Source organism: Anguilla rostrata, chromosome 18 (genome assembly GCF_018555375.3).
Source record: "Anguilla rostrata isolate EN2019 chromosome 18, ASM1855537v3, whole genome shotgun sequence".
Classification (NCBI taxonomy): domain Eukaryota; kingdom Metazoa; phylum Chordata; class Actinopteri; order Anguilliformes; family Anguillidae; genus Anguilla; species Anguilla rostrata.
Genome location: NC_057950.1, coordinates 16137617 through 16158691, shown reverse-complemented (window position 1 = coordinate 16158691; position 21075 = coordinate 16137617). Strand labels below are relative to the sequence as shown.

At 39.6% G+C, this 21075-nt stretch overlaps 1 protein-coding gene across 1 annotated transcript in view; it reads left to right on the top strand.

The window, feature by feature from the left end:
- csmd1a (CUB and Sushi multiple domains 1a) overlaps positions 1-21075 on the top strand; it is a 499342-nt gene that overhangs the window by 399346 nt on the left and 78921 nt on the right. The window contains exons 19-29 of the mRNA XM_064317365.1: positions 2254-2370; positions 2674-2889; positions 3521-3709; positions 6928-7097; positions 9490-9646; positions 11900-12091; positions 13318-13444; positions 15721-15923; positions 17725-17916; positions 19797-19935; positions 20316-20503. Of these exons, the coding sequence (XP_064173435.1) occupies positions 2254-2370; positions 2674-2889; positions 3521-3709; positions 6928-7097; positions 9490-9646; positions 11900-12091; positions 13318-13444; positions 15721-15923; positions 17725-17916; positions 19797-19935; positions 20316-20503 (1890 nt within the window). The remainder of the gene's footprint in view (positions 1-2253; positions 2371-2673; positions 2890-3520; positions 3710-6927; positions 7098-9489; positions 9647-11899; positions 12092-13317; positions 13445-15720; positions 15924-17724; positions 17917-19796; positions 19936-20315; positions 20504-21075) is intronic.

Sequence of the window (21075 nt, the reverse complement as noted above, 5' to 3'; positions counted from 1 at the left end):
TCTTCATGTTTCCTTTATTTTCAGAGATGAAAATAAATGGAGGCCAATGTTCTCGATAATGAAGTGAGAGTTTGGGTCATACATCTTTGTATTATTTTACTGATGCAGTTCACTTTTTTCGAGAACTGCCTTTATTTATTTATTTTTATTTTCATTTTTTGGTGTCATCAGTGCATCCACGATCCAGACAATAGTAATTCCTTTTGGCAAAGAACATCAACTGATAATACGAGCATACCTTTATATCAGTAAATATTCCATATTTTCCATTAAAAGCAATCAAGCCATTGAACATTATATTTAAAATGTCAAATTTACTTTTCTTTTCCTGTTTTTTTAAATCAAATATAGTTTTCACTGTAAAAATCCAGTGATTCTGGCTGCTGCTTTTTTCCTCCGCTGCTGTCTTTCTCTCTCTCGACTTAGAGTTCAGTGCACAGTGGCATTTTAATACAGAATTCGAGGAAGCAATCTTTATCTTTATCTTTACATGCTTAAAAAGTACTAGGACAATTTTATGCTGCCATCTCTATCTCTCAAATCTGAATGGCTCATGCAGAAAAAATGCCACAAGCCGTCTGTTTACTGTGTAGTATGTACATATACAACAGCATTTCTCATTTTCTTCAAGTGATTAAAGCTGCTTCAAGGCTTCAAACTGTTTGATCAGGTGTATGCGTGCGTGTGTGTGTATGTGTGTGCGCGCATGTGCGTGCAAGTGTGTGTGCGTGTGTGCTTGAGTGTGTGTGTGTGTGTGCGTGCGTGTGTGTGTGTTTGTGTGTGCGCATGTTCATGAAAGTGTGTGTGCGTGTGTGCTTGAGTGTGTGTGTGTGTGTGTGTGTGCGTGCGTGCGTGCGTGTGTATGTGCATGTCTGTGTGTGTGTGTGTGTGTGCGCGCATGTGTGTGCAAGTGTGTGCGTGTGTGTGTGTACTTGAGTGTGTGTGTGTGCGTGCTTTGATTATACAGTATGATGGGCAGATAAACTATGAATCAATTTGCGTTGTGCAGAATGATTTTTCCATTTCTACCTTTAGCCATACATTTTTAACTTTAATGGAAGGACAGTAGATACCCTGCCATAATGGCAAAACTTTCCCTATAAGTTTTGGTAGTCACATACATTTGACTAAGCCATCTCAGTTTAGAACAAAAGCTGCACCAATATTTTTAATAATAACTCACTTGTGAAGACAAACAGCAGAAGAGTTTCTGGGGGTAACTGACAGTAATAACATTGCTTTTCAATCTGATCATGGGTCAGAAGACCAATGAAATCCCAGTGACATGGCATTTATTGATGGATAAAGCATTATTGGTTCAAAAATGTCTGGAGACTCTTATACGCACATATGTCATGCTGTCAAAACAGTGGAATCGTATTTCTGCCAAGCAAAAAAAGAAAAGAAAAAAGAGCACAATGCTAGCACAATGATTACATTGATGCATTTTAATCAGGTTTTTAACTCAAAGATTTTTCTGCCACAAACAAAATAAAATCTTGTGGTTGCTCTTATTTGTTTATTTATTTACTACCTCTTCTGGTTTACACGTTATAGGGAATTTTCTCATTTGCTTACTCTGAAACAAATGTGCATGGAAGCTCCTGTGTAGCATTCTGTTAATCCCATTTGCTTTTCTGTCAGTTTATCTGACTCAGTTGTTGTACATCTTTTTTGATCTCTGTAGATACGCATGCACTGGTTTTCATATTGTCGGTTTATATAGCCCTAGTTTTCTGAAACTTAAGCCTTTCATCACAAAGTCCACTTAGGCCTCCGCATATCACACTGTCATCAGTGTTGTCTTTATATATTAAGTTGCTTCATGAAGTTTCCAAACTGCATGAGATTTTCTACACCAGGAATGTTGGTTGAAGACACTGACCCAGATTTGTTTGTTTTTTTAATATTTATTTATTTGTTTATTTATTTATTTAATCAAACTTATCTGGACCACATTTTAGTGCTGCAGTTCAACACAACTGGCATGCTAATATAATTCAGTACAGGAAGGCAATATATGAAAATGTTCATTTGCATTTTTTCCATTTTTCTTTTCATAACAGTGTTTGTTTGGCATACAATATCTGGGATGTACAGTGTAGTGAGCTAAATGTGGTTTCATATTGAACACAAGCTCAGTTTCTCTAATGCTACAAGAGTCTTTGTGTACACTAGGCTGAATGATCCATTCCATAAAAATGCATAACAGCATTCATTTACTAAAATTCCACTCATCTGTTTTCTTTTTAGCTCTGTGTGGAGGCTATGTCTATGGGAAAACTGGCACTATTCTCTCCCCTGGCTTTCCTGATTTCTACCCAAACTCACTGAACTGCACGTGGACAATCGAGGTGCCTCATGGGAAAGGTATAATATTGAAAAGGACTGATCCTTCAGGCTGCTGGATGGCTCATTCTGGTTCTAGTGCATGTGTGGGCCCTGCTCTCCAGGGTCGAATCCTGACAGTGCCAGTGCCAACAGCCCTGCAGGGCAATGTATAATTGAAGAACAGTTATGACAGTGTTATTTGCTGCCTTCACAGCTCGTTTGAAAGTTTTACGCACGACAGTTACAAAAAAACAGATCAATCACTGTGCTTCTGAGAGAGTTGTGTATTTGGGGAAAAAAAGGCGTGTCACAATATGTCATTGGCCTGTTTCTTCCCCTCAGGTGTGCACCTGGTCTTCCACACCTTTCACTTGGAGGACTCTCATGACTACCTGCTCATCACAGAGGGCGGGAGCTTCACTGAGCCAGTGGTCCGGCTCACGGGCTCAGTGCTGCCCCCTTCTATAAAAGCGGGCCTGTTCGGGAACTTCAGCGCCCAGCTCCGTTTCATCTCCGACTTCTCCATGTCATATGAAGGATTCAACATCACCTTCTCAGGTGAAACACTGTTTACCTGCTCGTGTAGCAGCCGGTTTCTTGCCCCTATTTTGAATGAGTGCCGCATCCTCTGAGCACATTTGAACTTTTCACAAGTGTTCAAACTGCAACATAACGGTTAAATTATTGCCTGCAGTATGATGGTGGCCGCTAAAGCAATTAATACATAATTTAAAATATATGGTGATGTGCTGTTGTAATCCATGGTCTGTTTTATGAATAAGAATGCAGAGAATGGACCCAACGTAATTATTTTTGGAACATCCTAGAACGGGACGCCATGTTATTCTCCTCGTAAATTCTTTGTTCACTAACCCCGTATCTTCAATGTCGTTATGTGGCTCTCTTGTGAAATAAAATTTGGCTTTAATGAACTTTGAAATACAACAGCTCAGAAGGTATGAATCATTCCATGCTTTCATAAGCTCACATTTCTATTTTATTAGCGATGCCACATTAATCTAAAAAGCTATGGACTCTGGAGTGCCATTATGCCTCTTTCCGGGCTCTTGACTGGTGGAAACACAGAAGCTCCGGGTTACTGTAGTAATACTGCAGTAAATCTGTCAGGTTCAGCCATTGCCTTGTGCCAGTCTGTGAGCGTCTGTGCTGTCATCACTTTATCCCACAGAGTACAGTCTGGAGCCCTGTGAGGACCCGGGCGTTCCTGCCTACAGCCGGCGGGTGGGTTTCCGCTTCGGGGTCGGCGATTCCCTGGTGTTCTCCTGTTTCTCTGGTTACAGGCTGGAGGGCGAGCACAAGATCACCTGTCTGGGAGGGGCCCGGCGGGTGTGGAGCGCAGTCCTGCCAAGGTGTGTGGGTAGGTGGTCACATGCTTTCATTTCATTCATATACGGACTCTGGCCTACGCGCTGCCTGTGTCCACGAACAAGGAAAGAAGGGACATGGGGCTGGCCTGCTGCCTCACTGAAGGGTGGCGAATTTCAGGTGTTTCTCTACCACTGCCTGATCCAAACTGTGGACTGCAGCTGCTTATGTTTGCACAGTGCTGACATACCTCTGGTGCTGTCTCTAATTGTGCACTCTGCCCAGAGAAATCCAACTCTTGAGTTCACTCTAACTTTCAAACCCTGTCCAACTGTTTGTGAGACTCTTGTCTCAATTGTAAATAGCTTCTGATTTTAATCAAGGGGACAACATGATAGCTCTTGTTCACTCATTATACCCAGACGCAAGGGAAATATTGGGAGTATTGCACAACAGATTATATTACTTCACCATTATGCATTTTGGTATTAAAGACAATAAGAACATCCACTCTGATTTGCTTTTTCTTCTGAATTGTCTTGGGGAGAGTAAAGCATCATAAACCCTGGGAAATGAGTGAAGCAGCCATGTTCTACAAGTGACTAACTGATCTGAAAGGTTGATGCATTTACCTTATACTTGCATTTACCTTTTCTGAGCACTTTCGGTGTTTTTAGCAAAACCTGCAACACTTTTTCAGCTTTTCACTGACCTCTGAGTACATTTTCTTATTCCAAATGTATTCTCCAGTCCTCTCTCCATCATACAGGAAGGTTTTGGTTTTTACAATGGCCCTACTCTATTTTGTGTAATAAATATTACATAAGTCATGCTGTATAGCAATTACTCAGCTTTACTTCACACACTCACACATGAGGGGGTGGGGGCATCCCATAGCCTATTTTTGGTACAGTATACACCACTTGAAACAAGCTTTCACATGATAAAGCAGATCAAAGTTCAAGCCACATTCAAGCTCCAGACCCAAAATATCCCTCTCAACTAAATAGGTCTCAATATTACCTCATATTTCTTTTCAGTGACGATGCAAGATGCAAAATTTGATTTGTTTATGATTGACAGTTTGCCCCTTCTGTTGATTAAATGATAGCCAGCATGCTATGGTAATTAAAAAATCAATGATTGCTGATAAAGCAATTCTTTTGTATAACAGCTATGCTTCCTTGGTGATTACTAGCCACCAACCACACTACAAGTACATAATAAAACAAATGACATATTTTACAAATGACAGGTCAATTTACCTCTAGCCAGGATGTTGAAGAAAAAAAGACACCCACATTTTTATTTGCATGAAAATTCAATTATTCACGTAAGTTCCTTACAGGAGCCCTTACACACACATTTAAATTATTGGCTTGTATATTTATATCAGCATAATATTTTCATTTTATTTACTAACATGACAAGCATTGATAGCCTTTTAATAGCCATTTGCAAAAAGGATGCTTATTTCAATGAACCATTATTTAATGGCATTTCAATAAATGCACAGTAAATGTCTAGGCCCCTAGCCATAAACCAGAGGTGTGATTATATTATATATATATATATATATATATATATATATACACATATACAACATCATCAAATATGAACAAAAATTGCCACCTCTCTTTGCCGGTACAATGTTACGCTGTTGTCCTGGGTTGCATTTGATTACCTCTTCAGCACTTTATGGTGGAGAGTTTACTCAGGTGCTAGATGTATTGAAACCCTAAAATCACTAGATATTGCATTCAAAATTATAGTGTATAAATGGAATGCCTCTTCTTGGCTCACTGCCTGAAGCACTACTAAAACCCAGGGTTTGAAGTTTTTATTCTCTACACGCCCATGGTAGGTAAACTAGATGGGAAATGGAAAAATTAGGAACCAAAGACATGTTAAACTGTGGACAATTAACTTGCATGTTATTTTAAAAGGGAAAAGCCATGCTATTTTGCAAGGCAATGCCAGAAGATGGAGCATGCATTATTTAACATGCTGTACTCTAGCAGGAAGTTTAATCATTCACTCTTCATACTGACCACATTTGACTCTTTATATGTTTGGATTGATGGCTCTTTACTTTTTTTGTGAACCAGCATGTCTCACCTCTGTTACCTTTAATCTGTGGATATCGGTGTAATTCATGGAGAAAGCCTTAAACTATCCAGACAGAATAGATTATCATGACTGCAGTGATGTAACCTAGTTTCACTCCGTGAATAATTTACGTTTCATTACATTAAAAAGAATTGCAAATTAGCCATCAAATGAAGACACGTGTTGTGTACATATTCACGTTAGTTGTCATGCAATAGGACTGTGCCAGGTTAACTTGATTAAGTCCAATATATTTTTATAATTATCAGATTTACATAACCAGAGGACAGACACTCTGTGCCCATTAATCATAAAATATGTTTTACTGCGCCTTTGCCGTGTTATATAACCATTGAGCACATTTAATTAACTCTATATTGAGTGATAACTTCATAAGTACTTAGGTAAAATAACACAGCGTAGAAGTAGTATTAGTTGAGCTAAGCCATCAAGGAATTTAAAATCAAGCCCAAATTGTACATTTTTGTAAGAGGGATCTCTGTCGTGTCTATAGGTCTCTGCTCTGTCTGTCGTCAGTTATTTATAAAATAAGTGGCTACATTGGTGCTTGTATCTTGATTGCTGATTATCACACTGTATCCATCTCTGTACAAGGATGCGGTGAAATGATGAAAACGTCTCTTTCACACATTTGGATAAGTGGATAATACAGTCCAAAGATTTAGTGATTCCCGGCAGTTTATTTCAGGGTAAGCACTACAGCTAAAGGTCTTGAGGCAACATCTGTTAATGGACCTGAGGCTTTACATCAGAATGCTAAATACAGGGACATCGGACTCACGCTGAGCTCTGAGCCTTTGTACAATCAATTCATTTTCCTCTCAGGGTGACTGCTGCACATCAGCAGCTGCAGTGATGTCAGGGGTTAAACCAGCCATTATATTTCAGCTGTTCTCTCTTCGTTGTGCTTAAATTGCCCTTTTGTTTTTCTCTCCTTCGATGCAGGCTTTTCTTCTTTCACAATTTCCTCTGCTCTTCCTGCAAACAATCAGCTTCCAAGTTGTTGTGATAAAGTTGGACAGCCGTTTAAATAAATCAACAACATTGAAATCGCTCTCAAATGTGTTGATATCTAATCTTTCCCCTCCCTCCACCTCCTCTCCCCCCTATCCCCACCCCTCCCCCCCCCTTCCTGCCTAGCTGAATGTGGAGCCTCTTCTCTTGGGACTGAGGGGACTCTACTTTCCCCCAATTACCCTGGCAACTACGACAACAATCACGAGTGCATTTACCGCACCGAGACGGAGAGGGGCAAGGGCATTCGTGTTACCGCCACAACCTTCCAACTACATGAAGGGGACAGTTTGAAAGTAAGTCAGCATGCGTTTCCTGTGGCAGTGCCACCAATTAAAGCTGAACGACGAATGGAGAAGAGGCGTAATCTGCGTCAGCGAATAAAAACAGCACAATCTGCGTTGTGGCGCGCCTCTGCAGGCGGTATATAATTTACCAGTCAGCTGTGAGTCTGCGCAGTTGCCGTTTATTTTATTTTATTTCATTTTTTCACTGAACTGTAAGTTTCCCATTTAAAACGATTCAGCCTTGCAGTTCTCTGGTTTTGATGTTCATCGTTTTTCATCTTTGAACATTTCCACGGTGTAACCTGTGGGGGACCAGCATCACTAAATTCAGCTTTGTCATTAATCATCAGAATTAACTCATCATTGTACACGTTGGACACCCTTCATCCATACAGAATACCATGGCAGAGATTTTATGACATAGTGGCTTCCACTATGTAGCACTCCATGAAGCGTCGCAGCATCCTCCTGCAAACGCTCTGGCTGGCTTGCACACAGAGAAAGCGTGTACCTGCCAGTGGGAGATAGCAGACTGTGTGAGGGTGAGCTGAATCGGAACCCTCCCCCTCTGATCGCTCGGCTGGATGTCTGCGTCTGGCTGAGGCAGCAGGCCCCCCCACCGCTGGCATGGGCCATAGCTGAGGGTTCATGTCCGGAAATCCACCCCCCCTCCCCAAGTCCGGAGTCCGCCTCAGGCTAGGCTCTCTACCTCACAGAACCTTTCGACTCTGGATAGCATTCCTTCCTTGCTCACTTGGTTAGCTGTCTTACTTTTCGCCATGGAGGCAGGCCATCTAGATATACTTTTATCTCATCTGGGCATGCCTGTGAGTGAAACTCACTAATGAAACTGGGCATTGTAGGTTTTGAGGGTTGAAAAGGGAAAAAAAATAAGTGCACAGACTTTTTAAAAACATCACTGAGACAGCTACAGTGTTCTTTGTTATGTAGCTCAATGACTCTTTTGCTCAGAGAACAAGGTAATTAGCTAATGTTAGCCATGCCTCCTTATATTAGCATAGAGCATAGGCCTTCTTGCAATGACTCATTTTAGCAGTCACAACCCAAATGGCTGCATGGCGTGATTCCATGCTGGTTACTGATTCATAATGAAAAGTGTAATTAGTGTGAAACATTCAAAGTTACATTTTTAAAGCTTACAAGGGCTTTTTTTAGCTGACCTTAAGTACACAGAGCAGTGGGTTTGTTTGTACTGGCCTTCTAATCACACCCCATAATAGGTTTCAATGCATCACATGCCACTTCCAGGCATGTATTTAAAGGGTGAGCGGCTAAGGTCCTATGAGCACGGAGCTTAGTGCCTAATCTCAGCGCAAATGGAAGTCCTAATGCACAGCTGCATATCGCTGAGGCAGGTGGGTTGGAACCAGACAAAATTGCCCATTTCATGCAAAAAAGAAAGAAAAAAAAACACAACTAGCCACTCAAGGAAGTTACTGGAAATCGCTTTGGTTAATGTGGCTTTGTGCTGTGACTGACTACGACTTTCCTGCTATCTAAATGTAAATAACCATTGATGAAATGTTGGTAGGTACTTATTCCTAGGCTGAGTAACGCCGTTATCTCAAAAAAAAATCTATGCGTAAGTGTTCAAGTGCACATTGCATGATTGCATTTGTTTTAGGCCTCTCTGTTTATTTTGGTACACAGTGTTTCATGGTCTTGCATAACGCTTGCCGGCAAACTGTTAGGGGAAGCAGAGTGCTGGAATTTGCATAAAGAGGAAAAGTATTCATATTAGAAAAGGCAGTCAAGACTGTATATTCCACAGCTTAAGGCCTGTGTGTGCGTGTGTGTGTGTGTGTGTATGTGTGTGCATGCGCGCATGCGCACTTTCCAAGTCCTGTTCCAAGGGTATATTGAGTACAAGCTGCATGATGTACGGAGAAGAGATTTTGTCCTCCTCTCACAGCTCAGCTTGAGAACTGACAGCATCACGCTGTGACTCCTCCCCCTTTTCACACTGGCCTGAGTCACATGGTGTGCTCCTCAGGTCAGAGGTGAAATAATGTTTGCCGTGACAGAATAAGGGGGGGAAGAGGAAGTTGACATTGATTTATGGCTTCTAACATTTCCCATCTCACAGCAGACCTCTCTTTGTTTGCTGCTGTAAGATGCTGTCCATCAGTAATTCAGAAACATAATTATAAAACACAACGCTGAATCAAAATATAATTTATTGCCCCAAGGGCATATTCTCATTCTGTGTTTTATAACTGAAATCCAAATATATCTTCTTATCCTACGAAAGAGAGTAAAATGTAGATTGCTCCAATATAGTTTAGCTACTAGTGAAACAAAATTATTAAATAAATACAACATTGGACAACTTGTAGGATGCCTAGCATAATTTTTTAACCTTCAATTTTTACCTTACCAGGTTTACGATGGAATGGATAGCTCATCTCGACTTCTTGGAAATTTCACAAGGAATGACATGTACGGCGTCATCATCAACAGTACTTCAAACCACTTGTGGATCGAATTCAACAGCAACGGGTCGGGCACAGACAGGGGATTCAGACTGACGTACAGCAGTGAGTAAAGCAGGAGGAAAGCTTGAGTAATGTGTCTGTCTTGTTCAGGAGACTACTCTTACTGATAATCTAAACCAAAAAAAAAATGCTTTCGGTGTAAAAAAACAACTTACATACATAAAGCATGTACCTTCTATACATGTGTACAAGCAGAATCCTACAAATATGTCTGTGTACCAAATTACTGATGTAAACATTATAAGCTCCAACTAAACTTTCACAGAAATCCATTTTCCAATGCATGCACTTTAAAAATATTGTGGATTGCGGACATGTTTCGGTAAAAGTAACAACCTCCTTTTGCACACTGTATTTGAAAATAATGACTAGATTTGAACATTAACTCTTTTGAGCTGAGAGTAGCAGCCCAACCTACAGAAGCATCACTCGGATGAGCTTTCTAAGGCATCAACAGCCAGAAAGTTTTGTGTCACTCAGAAAAGCATCTCAAAAGTTTTTGGTTTGGCACACTGGAAAACAGTTACATGTCACAGAGTATTATGGCTGGAAATGACCCCAAGACTTCTGGTTAATAGCAACAGCGGTCTTATGCTGTTAGCTATAGACAAGCTGTTCAGCACGATAACACTGACAGCTCTAGTTGAGGGATAGATGCCCAAGAATTAACTGCAAATAAATCACATTGAACAATGAATTATCTTATTACAATTAAAATCATGAAACAACTCTTTTATGGGGAAAGTACTTTGTCATGCATAAAGATAATTGAATTCTGAACTGTACAGTATGACCCCAGTCACAATTATGTTGTTATTATATACAAATATGTAAAATCTGCAGTTTCATTCATATTATGGCGGTCATACTGTAACTGATAAAAATATGAATTTTATAAAATTTTACATAAAATATGAGTGATGGGCATACATATCAGTGCTACAGACATGGACAACTAGGAAATCAATGCTTGTAATTTAATAGGTCATGGGTCATGGCAGCCATGTTTTTTGAAGCAGGGACCTTTCCTTTGCTATTCAAAATGTATGGGATTATATATGCTTCAGTTCCTGAAAACTAGAGCAATAGGAATTTAAAAGAAGATTTTTATTTATTTATTGAAATGTAGCAAGAGCGAAAAATGGGCAGAATGTGATAGGATATGGAGTCCTTGCCTTGTGGGATATTTATGTGAAATTCACTGTGTTACAAGTACACTAAATTTCACAAAGAATAAGAGAAGAGATCAGGAAAACCTGCTGTGTCTGGACCCTGAATAACAATTATACAAATTTAACAGAAACAATAGGGTTCCACTACACTGTGCATGAACCAGCAATAAAAAACACAACAATTACATTGCACTCCAGCAGCTTGGATGTTTGGACCTCTAATTAAAAGATACAGACATTATGATAGAATACAGACGAGAATAACATTGCAATTTTTTCCCCCAACTTTTCAGTTATTTCTGATTATTTCTTAATTTTGTACTTTATAGTACCTTTGAGGTACCATCTTTTATTGCTAAAGACAAAAAAATAAACAGCTGCCGTATTGATGCCTTCACTTGAATGTCTTCAAGGTTTTATGTTGTACCACACATTTATGGCCAAACAGCGCGAGTTCTACGACTGTGCACGAGGTTATTGTCTGATTGACTGGAACGCATTTGACAGGTCTGATTCAACTGCACATTTGGTTCTTTAACAATCATCTTGAGAGTGACAATTTTCATCCTGCCAGAACAAAAGGGAGCAGTTTTATCCGGTCGTTCTTTGTAGAACTTAAGGGAGCCGTATTGGTTCATTCCAGGGCATAGATGTAAAAATGTCATTTTTAAAAAGCCCATACTCACTTCAGAAGAAAGATAAAGTGTCCGGCTCCTTCAGAGATTTCTGATATTCATGTGTGTAAAGGCCCCCTCTGGCTGCTCCGTTTCAAATGGATTTCATACTCATCTGTAACTGGAGCAGATCAGGAAAGAAAGCTCACCCCTCAGGACATTGCCTGAATTGGATTTCATCAATGGTGGAGAGTTAGAAAGGACCTAATCAGTCCTTTTCTGGTTACTTCACAACATCTGAGATACTATGTGGTCTAATTTACTAAAACCTTTCTCTGCATTTGTTAAAGTTCAAGACAGTGCCCGTGAGCTCAGTTTAAATGGACTCTCTTTAAATTGTGATGATTTTCTTACAGTCTGAGAAATAATAATTACTGTCTGACACTTGATTGAATTCAGTAGACAGACAACTTCCTGTCCATCTCTTTGAAATTCTTTTACATTTTCAGGTTTTGACCTTATTAAATGTGAAGAACCTGGGATTCCTAATTATGGATACAAGATTCAAGACGATGGCCATTTTGCAAACACGTTTGTGTTGTACAGCTGTAACCCTGGTTACACTCTCCATGGTAGCAGCACCCTGACCTGCCTTAGTGGTGATCGAAGGGTCTGGGATAAACCCTTACCTTCATGTGTGGGTTAGTACAAAGCTTGAAAACCTCTTTATTATAATATCAAATGCTTCCATCTACTAAGACATATTCTGCCTGACCAGAGGCTAGACGTTATCTTGATACCTATAGAAACTGGTACATTACTTGCTGCAGGATACTGAATGATGGCTTTGTTCTCAGATCATTTTGAGCTGCCCAATTAAATGTAATGTAGTAAAATGCAGAATGCAGAAACAATTGGTGATAAAGGGATAAGGTATGGATATGTCCTGCTTGTGGCTCCAGATACAGGCTCACAATGACCCCTCCATAACCCCTCTCCCCCATTTGTTTTTATTGAAATGCCCATTTACTGTAACACATCCAGGTAAACAAAACTGGGAATTAAAATGCATGTTGTGCATTGAGCAGTAAAAGCTGCAAGCTGCAGGTGAGCAGGAGATATAATATAGATTATTTTTTTTCTGTAAATGGAAGTTATAGAAGCTGAAAAAAGTGAAATTGTTGCTTTTCATATTTAAAGAGATACATGTATGTATATACATGCATGCATGCGTGTGTGCATGTGTGTGTGTGTGTGTTTGTGTGTGCGTGTGTGTGTGTGGAAAATGTTCAGTCAGAATTGAAGTCCAACAATGTATCTTGTCATTTGGAAAGAAAATGTCTAATAAGATGGCATAAATCTTTCTTCTTCCCTCTTCATTTCACTAAGTTCCTTCATTACCCTCAGTGCCATTACTTTAACTTTAAGTGAGTGTGAAAATAGATCACTTGGTTATTCTGTCAGTCTTACACCTTATGAGTTGCATTTGGAACAAATTTACATATTTGCAGCTCCAGGAAAGTAACATAGAAAATGGATGACATTGCCTAAGGCTGTCATTGTATTGCTTTTCCACAGAATTACACAAATTAATAAGAACCCCCTCCCCCCTCTTCTGCAGCTTTCCTTCTTCACACTCACATGTGAAATAGTTTGGATGCTTATCATTTGTTTCAAGTGAGACAACACAAATGAGTATAAATTTACATACCCAATGTAAGCGGTTACAAACCTAGTGCTAAGAAGTCTTACCTAGGGTGCCACAGCAGAGGAAAAAGTCATACATTAATTAATAATATGAACTGTTTAATTTGAAAAGGAAAGTTGAATGCCCCTTGATAGAAAAAAAAAAGGTTTGGAAGGTAAATTAAAGATGAAAGTGCATGACTATTTTAAAGCAATGTTCATATGCTTGTCCCCTCTTTAGCTGAGTGCGGCGGTCATATTCAGGGAGCCACATCTGGGCGTATACTATCACCAGGATACCCTGCACCCTATGATAACAACCTGCACTGTACCTGGTCCATCGAGGCTGATACAGGAAAGACCATCAGGTAATAATCACTGCTGATTTGATAGCCTGCCAAAAATCCAAATTCATTATAGAAAATCACATGCTCTCTCCCTCAAGCTGCCAGCAACTTCAGCGCACTGTAAAATCACTGATTAGATTTCACTAACTGTGTTCAGCAATTAGATTTGTAGTTGGGTCTTCTCATCAATCTTTTTACAAATTAGCTGAAGATAAATATGTAAAATATTTCGCATTTCCCTGTAGCATGGAGAGTATCTGTGTGTGGCACCTCCTTTTCAGGTCCACTACTGGGATTCTTGGGAAACCCCAATACTGTTTATTAGTCAACAAATGATAAATATCTGGAGTTTGTTAAACAGCATTAATACTTCAAGTGGAACCCAGTGTTGGTTCTGGGACCCTTGTAAGGCCGATGGAATCTTGAAGCCAAGCAAATACCAAGACATTATTTATACCAAGAACCTAATTCTCTCTGCCAGAAAGCTCAAATGTAGCCACAACACCAATTGATCTTCCAGACTCTACCAAGGAATGGTCAACTGGCCTCAACATTACAAAGGTAATTCTGGAGAATTCTGGAAACTAAGATCATTCTCCAGACTTCAACCCAAAGGAAAATGTTTGATTAGAATTGGAGAGGGCAGTTCACAAGCACAGACTGAAAATGTGAATGACCTTGAAAGATTGTGTATCTTTTGTGTCTGTCTGTCAGGCTAGTGAAACATTAGCATGGTATTCAGGAGGAGTATCTGCCTTGCATATCTGAAGTGTCAACTGACATTCAACTGTTATGTTGTTTCAGAGGAGTTTACATTGGTTACATTCTCTTGGTTTTACTTCAGAATAGATTGTAGCCTTGAGATGCATAAATAAGTCAGACAGAGCCATTGTCCTGTATAGTGAATAGTGATATCACTGTAGAATCATTTAATGCATCCCAATAAATATTATTTATTTCAAAACAGAGACAGAAATATGTCCTGTCCAATTGTAGTGCAGGAATGTACACAAGAATGCAAGGTCTACTGGTTTTGACAGTGCGACTGAACCTGAATTTATTTATTTAAAATGTTTGTACCCAAGTCACTTGGTATTCCAGGTCTGAACCAGCTTTCAAATGAAAGGGGTTTCCTGCATGACTCATAAAAAATAAAGGATGACATCTTTCTGTGAGTTCAGAAGTTATTCTGCCCTTGATGAATAAAAATATCAACGCGATAAAAGATTGCTGTAGTGTTACAACAGCCTGCGGTTTCAATATTTTATAAAGTTTAAGGTACAGGAACTCAGGGAGGCAGTTGTTTAGTCTTAGTATTTATTCTTTCATTTATTCTGGTGAGTAACTCAGAGCTAAGCAGGTTCTGGAGTTCACCTGTGACCAGAAAACCTGTAATCCAACTGGTCCAGATACATTTCCATGTGATTTTCCTTGACCTTAACAATTGTTTTACAGCCTCCTGCATAGTCAATTAGCTGAATTGGAAACTAGCTAATCTCCTTCAACATAACCGTCTTTTGTCATATCATTGTCCAACCTCTTTTTTTTTTTTTGTAAATATCTATTCCATCCTTGGCTAGCAGCTGGAGTTTCTGCTGCTGATTTACCACCCACACACAGTTCATAACTCCAAACATAGAAATAGTAGATCTCAAACCCCAACATATTCTGTTCCAAGTGATGAGACAATAAGTTGAGGAGTTACACTTAATAGAATATAAGTAACTTATTGTTCTTTTATTTACAAAGTCCCTGTCATTTAGACCGTTAACATGATACAGCAGTCAGAGGAGGAATCCTGGCATAAAGGGCAGGCTCTTTTGTGGTTTCTTAAGGGGATGACAGATGACCTAACTCTCTTCTACTAGAAAAATGTGTCCCTCTTTCAATAACAATTTTACAATTTAAATAACAGCCACCTCTCTAAGGACAAACACGGTAGATCAAAGTAAGTTTTATTCCCTACACAGTAAATCAACTGCTTGTCATCTGGGGAAACAGCTAAAAGACAGGCTTGGATAAAGCGTGTCGAGAAAGCTTAACGCCTAAGACACGTTAACTATATCAATTATATTTGCTAAGCTAATATTCGGGCATGTTCAGTCAATTCCCAACATTTACTCGATGGATTGCCTTTTGTTTTATTTGTGGAATGATTCATTGTTGTCCTCTGCATTCACTGGATAGGAAGCCACCACAAATCAGAACAGAGAAGTGTGTGCGTAATATTTCCAGAACGGGCCCTGAACTGCTCCTGCTAGCAGTGTGGAAGATGACACACTGTTTTGTTTCTGCAGCCTGCACTTTATTGTGTTCGACACGGAGGTCGCCCACGATATCCTGAAAGTCTGGGACGGTCCGACGGAAGGTGGAATCCTGCTGAAAGAGTGGAGTGGGCCGTCTCTGCCCGAGGACACCCACAGTACCTTCAACATATTAACCCTTCAGTTCGACAGTGACTACTTCATCAGCAAGTCCGGCTTCTCAATTCAGTTCTCAAGTGGGTATCGCCTCTTCCTTTTGAATTTTTCTCCATCTTCCATCGGTACCTTCCTTACCTTATAAAATCTTATCACATATAAGTGGAGTCCTGGGTAATGTCTCAATTAGAAACTCATTTATTTAATTACAAAATTTTGTCACCTTGACCATCAGGAGGCACCTGATGCAATATGTTGTAATGAAATAAATTTGGTTCTAAGTGAATCATTGTTTGGATCTCCACTTGCAGTATGTTATGTTCTTCTTTTCCGATGCACCTGTTGGTGTAGGTGTACAGAAGTCTCATGAGTGAATTTATAAAACCTTTAAAGCTGTATGTTTATCAGTTTCAAAGATCTGTTTCAGTTCAGCTTTTTTTAATTTAGGGTAGTCATGAGGAAAAGTCATCTTAGTCTGTACACACTTTGTCTTATAAACCGTCTGACGTACCAGAATCATGAGATATTCAGTTCAAAGAATGAATAAATCCATTATTGTTCTGTAAATGGCTCTAACATGTAATTTATTATGAATAATGTTTTTTCAGTGTTGCTACTTCTGAGTGGGAATGTATTTTATCCCTGGCTCAGCACATTTATGACAGTATTTACCCTGCTAGCAAAACTTGTATTTTTGTGCGTCTTTTCAGAAATCCTGCAGTGTAAGGAATTTGCCACAAAACAAATAGATATGCCAAGTGCAAGATATATTAATTTTAAATTGGGTTAAAACGGTTCGGTTTATACAACTGTCAATGTTATTATTTTTTATTTGTTTGTTTGCATTTAGTGGAATGAAATGAGGAGATCCCATTGGAAGACTCTCTGTAGCTGTAATGGCAGGTCTGAGTTAAAATGACCAGGCTGTCCTATATTACAGAGCAGCTGGGAGCAGACAGCATGCAGGCAGTGCCCTTGGGACCCTTTCACAGCACAAAGGGAATCACGCTTTGCTTTCGCTTCAGAAATATGCAGTGAAGCAAATAGTTATCTTATCAGCAGATGTTTAATATCGTGCACAAAGGTGTCATCCATCTATCTAGGGCTGGTACCTTTCCAAAACACTTTTTTAAAGATAACTGACAGCCGTCTTACGCATAATACACGTGTATACGCACCCACTCCTAGAAATTAATGTGATTTTAAAGCAAATCAGATTACTTAAAAAGCAGATATATTGTTGCTTTAAAAGCAGATATATACATTTATAATACGGATGTCATACTAGTGAAGAGATATGTCACATGTAAGCGCGGTACTTTGCAAATGTAAACTCATATGTCACAATTGAAATGGGTGTCACTGTTATCTTCATATTCAATGTAAAATCCGCTTGCTTTGAAGGTTTTTTTTTATTTTTTAACTTTGTGTATCCCGAACAGATGAAAGTTTCTGATGCCTTAAAAACTCAACCAGTTACACAACCATTACAGTGATATACAACCTTTGTTTCTTTTCAGTTTTTGATCATAAGGCCTTTAAAAATGTCTTTTTTAAAATAGGTGGTAATAAAGAAGGTTTAAAGAGAGGAAAAATAAAAGCATTTTCACAACAAACACAACCTTTCCTAAAAGCCGAAGAAGGTGGCATGAAATAAATCTCCTGCCTTTTTTTCTGTCATCTTTTTAAATGCAGCTGAAGCCTCAAACAAAGCAGAGGATTTTATTTATTCAGTTTTACATCTGGGGGTGGAGTTATCAGTGTCACAGCAAAAGTGCTACAAAGAAAATGGGCTGTAAGATTAATTTAGAAGAGAGCGAGAAAGATGAGACGCCACTGCGAAGCCTTGTATTAATTTTCCACGATTTTGTGTGCCTGTAGCTACGACCGCGACGACCTGCAATGACCCCGGGACACCCCAGAATGGAACACGTTATGGAGACAGCAGGGAGCCGGGCGACACCATTACCTTCATGTGCGACCCTGGATACCAAATACAGGGCGTGGCCAGAATCACCTGTGTGCAGCTCAACAACAGGTTTTTCTGGCAGCCTGATCCTCCTACCTGCATCGGTATGCTTACAGGAAACTATTTGCAGCAAATCCTGATAAAATACTGTTATGCATCGATTACTGTGTAATACATTCACTGAACAGACACTCAGGATATAATGGGGTGACATACAAAATTATAACAGAGCTCTTCAGATCAGCTCTTTTTATATCAATGCATCCAAAGAATCTGGCTCAAGGGTAAAAATGAAGATGCCATGAATATTTAGCCTCTTTTTTCGGTTTACAGTTTACAAATATGATTCTCTTGAGTGACCTATTTCACGGTTCCCACTTGTCATTTTGTTGTAATCTCCATTTTTCTCACCTACATTAATTACAAATCCATTTTTCTACAAAAGCAGTCACACTGATTTCCCGTCTGCTGATCGGTGACAGAAAAAAGAAAACTACACTTCTGTATTAAAGGGATTTAACTTGCGCTGATGTTTTTTCTCCGATTCATTTAGATTGAATGCTGAACGGTGGTTGCTATGTGTCCAACTTCTTGAATTACTGTAAAATTACTTTGAATTGCTTCAAATAGCAGGCATGGCATTCAGAGCCAAGGTCTACAATACAAGTTTGGGCTTGGCTGCTTTTGCAGACCGGTGCTGTTCTAAAACTAGACTCTTTGCTATTGAAACTGGCAGTATATAGCCAGTGTCTTCACAGTCAGGCAAGTAAACATTTTGAATGGGGTGTTTGATATGAGAGCTGAAACTATATTTCTTAAGATACAGTACTAACATACTGGTAACGTCATTGTAAAGTGGCACTGAACTTGCCTATCTCATCCGTTGTTTGAGCTGTTGAATATTCATATCATTAATATAGATAGACACAAATCTTTCTTTTAGTCCTTTCCATTTGCTCACTCACGGTCTATTCCAAAGTGGTTCACCACTGTTCACCTCAAATTTTCCAAATTGATGAAAGACATTAATAAAAGAGCCTGCTCTTGTTGGGAGATGTATGGTAAAATGAGGAAAATCTGGAAGTATCTTTCTTTTTTGATATGTATGTAGTTTGTTGTCTACTGTCTGCCTGTTCATAAATAGCATGCACCTTCTTGTGCCAATTTTATGGGAACGCACACAGCATGTTACACTGCAATTAAAACTCTAAACAAACTAAAAAATGTTGTTTTGGTTCTAAAAAGAAATAACCTGCAGCAGTACCCAGCCCTTAGTCTTTATATCCTAATACGATTCAAAGTCACCAGTGGAATGGATGTGATCTTATATACAGTACATAAAGGCTGTCTTCTCTATGCAGATTGGAGTACATTATAATCAGGGCAAAAAAACAAGTATTCACTCTAAGACACAGAGACACACGCACGCACACTCTCTCTCTCTCTCTCTCTCTCTCTCTCTCTCTCTATATATATATATTTCCCCACTGCTCCACCAAATCTGTCTTTTTATTTATCTGAATGAGAGAATACCCTTATTTTCTGTATTGGTTCACAGATGGCTGGTAAACTACAATCAAATGTCTTGACAGGGAGGTCATGTCCATACAAGCAGCCACATCAGTATTCAACGAGGCATTCTCCCACTTCATCACCTTGAATGTCTTCGCTAAATTACCAAGCAAAATGCCATTGCCTTACTCCACTGCAGCCATGAATTTGATATTTTTGCCAATCTGTATTTGATATTGTGGTTCTTGTTCATTCATATCAGTCATTTTAGTGTGCTTGTGTTTTATCTGTCTCAGTAGGTGTCAGGAAACATTACAGCCTATGCTTGTGTCATCTCTTGAATCCAGAATCTCATTCCACTTCAGATGTGTCAAACAACCGGCATTGTGAACCACTGCTTATAAGTATGTAGCCTGGGTTTGAAGTGCCAGCTTAAAACCCTGTGTCGCCCTTTCTCTTGTCGTTGTGATAGCCACCTGTGGAGGTAATGTGACAGGCCCTGCTGGGGTAATTCTATCACCCAACTACCCTCAGCCGTACCCGCCAGGAAAGGAGTGTGATTGGAGGATAAAAGTCAGTCCTGACTTTGTCATTGCCCTAATTTTCAAAAGGTATGTCACTCACAATTTGCTGGAAGCTGCCAACAGTGGTAAGAAGAAACTGACCCTTCTCTCGCCTCATGCCATTTCAGAATTAGCTGAAATCCCTATGAAAAAGCCGTGGACTCTTTGCGAAATGTGAAATGCCTCTCTCCTTTCACATCAGATTTTCATGTAGTTCTTGTTAGTATTTTGCAATGTGAGCGTAGCAAGCTCAAGCTGAAACCACATTCGCAAAAACTCCTTAGTGGTCTTGGTGGTCTCCACCACACATCACCTGCAGTCATGGTGTCCATCATTGTACAATCATCTCCCTCTCTCTCGACTGCTGTTTATACCCCCACCTCTTCCTTTCCCCTCCGTTTTTACATGAGTGCGGTTTGATTCCTCAGCTTCAACATGGAGCCCAGCTATGACTTCCTGCACATTTATGAGGGGGAGGACTCTAACGGCCCCCTTATCAGCAGTCTTCAGGGGAACCAGGCCCCCGAACGGATTGAGAGCAGCGGGAACAGCCTATTCCTGGCCTTCCGCAGCGATGCCTCTCTTGGTCTGTCCGGGTTCGCTATTGAGTACAAAGGTAAACCACCCTCAGCCTTACTGCCTTGTGCAATTCTCATCGCTTTTATCCAGAGCGACTAGTTTGGTCTTGATTTACAGTATGTGATATGAAGGGTTACTAGCCAGTATGTGGCAGTTCTCAGAAAAAGAGAAACACCAAGAGAAAAATATATCCGCTGTCAGAGAAACCTCACCCCCCAAATAAGACTGATATAGGCTCAAATGGCAAAAAAAAAATTCACTTTGATATCAGGAAATTTCTGGTCCATTGTGGCCATTAACCACTGCACTTTTCCATTATACAGTGCAACATCTGCATTCACTGATTTCTCTCTTTAGCCATAATTTTTTGTTTGTGGTGGAAAAATTCATTTTTGCACAATTAAAACAAGTATGCACTTCATATAACATCATAATTCCAGTCCCTATAAGATTCAATTAATACAAAGGCCAGATGAAAAGGAAAATATGGCCTTACAATATTTAATCCACTTCAAACTGTTAATTGCTTTGAGATGCAATATTATTCCATCAGTAACCATTTGTAATAGGATTAAAATCAGCAAACGCCAACATTTCCCTAAGAATATT